Consider the following 2,416-nt stretch of genomic DNA (forward strand, 5'->3'; position numbering starts at 1 on the left):
ATGCCTACTGCACAGAATGGAGGATTTGACCCTGCCCATCGGGAGGTGCCACATGGGATGGCAGGGCTGACTGGACCAGCTGTTGGCTGGGCTCCGAGCTGGGAGAGTTGAGCCTCAGGGCACAGCCGAAGGCCCGAGTGGCTCTCAGTTTAAAGGATCTTGGTTTAGGAATGCGCAGTGGGCGGCTTCTGCCCAGGAGGGGCTAAAAAAAGCGTCAGCTTCCCCTGGGCTTTGTGCGAGGGTTATCAGCTGCCCAAGGCAGCTCATCTCTGCCTGCTGTGGCATTTTTGGAAGGTGTTGTTTTCCCGGCCCTCCTGGGTTTCCACCAATTGGCAGCCAGCCCCAGAGGTGGAGGCAGGGGAGTGAGGGGCACATGTGGGAGGGGCTGGTAGCCCCAAACCTGGTGACAGTACACAGTTGTCAGCTAGACCCTGCTGGTGTTTTGTCCTTTTATAGTCAGCAGCAGCTGCCCGTGCTCTCCCCAGCCCCTCTGCGGGGGCTCCTGCCCAGGATAAAAGAGCAAGGCCCAGGCCCCTGTCTCATCTCAGAGCTGGTTGCATTGACCCTCTGGGAGCTTTCTTGCGCTTCTCTGAAGAGCCCAGGAGACAGCATGCCTCCCAAGAAGCCCGAACCTAAGAAGGAGACGGCCAGGCCAGCCCCCACTGCTGCCCCGGGCCCTGCTCCTGCTCCAGAACCTTCCAAGGAACCAGCCTTTGACCCCAAGAGTGTAAAGGTAAGTGAGGTTCAGCCAGTAGGATAGTGTGGGGGTGGCGTTCAGGGTCCTACCTGCCCCAGACCTTAGAGGTCTACTTTGAGCACTAGTCCTGTAGTGTCCAAGCGCCAAGACACAGCCCATGGGCCAGCAGAACTTGTGCTGGACTGGGCTAAGTGATGCCTCTTGCGTCATAGGCCTCTTCTGTGTAAGGGGCCCGACTTAGCCAACTCAGCTTTGCCCAGAGTCTGGTATGGTGGGAATACAGGGGCTGCCATCGGGAAGAGCAGGAGGCTGACCTTTCCTAGCAGGTGGTATGCCATCTTCATGGAGAACAGACCTCAAGTGACGGCAGCTGGTGTAGCCTGGAATGGATAATGTGAGCAGGCTCAGGTGGGGTGCCCCTCTGCACCGCGACCTGGGAAAGGCTGCACCCACAGACACGCTTTGGGGTGTGGGGTGGGAAGGGGGCTGTGCGTAGGGTAATGGAGCTGGGCCCCTTGCTGCCTCTTTCCCCACCTGGGTGGGCCCCTCCTTCTGTGGCCTCCACCTGGTCTGTCTGGTCTGCAGCAGACTGGCCCGAGCCGGGATGGGGAGCTGGGCCTGCTCCTCAGCCCTGCAGGGCATCACCTCCCTGCCACACCTTATTCCCTTGCACTGAATCCAACAATTATTCTTTCACTCAACAGATACTTTCTGAGTGCCTACTATGTGCCAAGCATCTCGGAAACAATAAGAAAAATACCTGCCCTATAGGAAGCCAGGGTTCGAGAAGACAGGGCATTCTGAGGAAGTGGCTGGTTGAGCAGCCACTTGGGCCTCCCAGCTTTTGGCCCAGCTGCCTCAGGAATGAACCAGGAGGGTGTGGGCTATGCGGGGGTGGCTGGGAGTCTCTGGGAGGAGCAGTTTGAAGCCCAGGCACTGGAATGGGAGAGGTCAGCAGGCAGCTGGCAGGAGAAGTTATTAATAACAGGCTGGGGGTGGTGGGCCCTGGGGCTTTCAGCCTTTGAGCAGGCTGGGGGTGGTGAGGAATTGGGTAAAACTGAGAGCGCAGGATTGTTTCCATGACACAGAGGGAACCTAGAGCCCAGGGCTCCAACTGTGTGGGCCTCTCAGGACTGGCCATCGCAGCAGGGACACCCCGCAAGGTCTTGAGATGGAGCCTGGCAGTCCTCCCAAGGGGCAAGAGTGAAGCACAATGGATTTGGCCAAGAAGCAGCAGCAGTTGCTCCCTGCCTTGGCTCCCTCGGGGAAAGCCAGGGTGGCAGCAAGCGAGAGTCTTTGTGTCGTGGGGTGCATGGCAAGAGAAGCCGACTGTGCCCCTCAGCACCCCTCCTTGCCCTTGCTTCCGACTGTCCTGATGTGGCACCATGCCCGATCCCTGTGTGTCCCGATGGCATTGCCCGATGGCATTGTGGTGTTCTCCATCACTCCCTGCATCTGTGAGTCCTCCGGTTTCCCATCACTGGCTGCTGTTGTCTTATTGTGTCTTCATCTTCAAATCTTGGGTCATTGAAGTTGCTTTAAAGTAGGACAAAAATCAGCGTCTTTCATGATGGCCATTTTCCCAATTATTTTATTCCTCAGTTCCTGTGCTGATAAAATCCTTTGCTCAGAGGGAGAGCAAAAGAAAGCCCTCTCCAGGGAGATGACTCAGTGGAATAAGTGCTTCTCTGGCAAGCACAAGGGCCTGAGTTCAATCCC

At 57.4% G+C, this 2,416-nt stretch overlaps 1 protein-coding gene across 2 annotated transcripts in view; it reads left to right on the plus strand.

The window, feature by feature from the left end:
* The first annotated feature begins 204 nt into the window (after nt 1–204).
* Nucleotides 205–2,416, plus strand: part of Myl4 (myosin light chain 4) — a 15,023-nt gene continuing 12,811 nt past the window's right edge. The window contains exon 1 of one of the 2 annotated variants that reach the window (XM_023714048.1): nt 205–733. In XM_023714048.1, coding sequence (XP_023569816.1) covers nt 374–733 — 360 coding nt within the window. In that variant the 5' untranslated portion in view covers nt 205–373. The remainder of the gene's footprint in view (nt 734–2,416) is intronic. The other variant, XM_004630000.3, reaches the window with a different exon arrangement.

The sequence above is a fragment of the Octodon degus genome, unplaced genomic scaffold (genome assembly GCF_000260255.1).
Source record: "Octodon degus isolate 3935 unplaced genomic scaffold, OctDeg1.0 scaffold00033, whole genome shotgun sequence".
Classification (NCBI taxonomy): Eukaryota; Metazoa; Chordata; class Mammalia; order Rodentia; family Octodontidae; genus Octodon; species Octodon degus.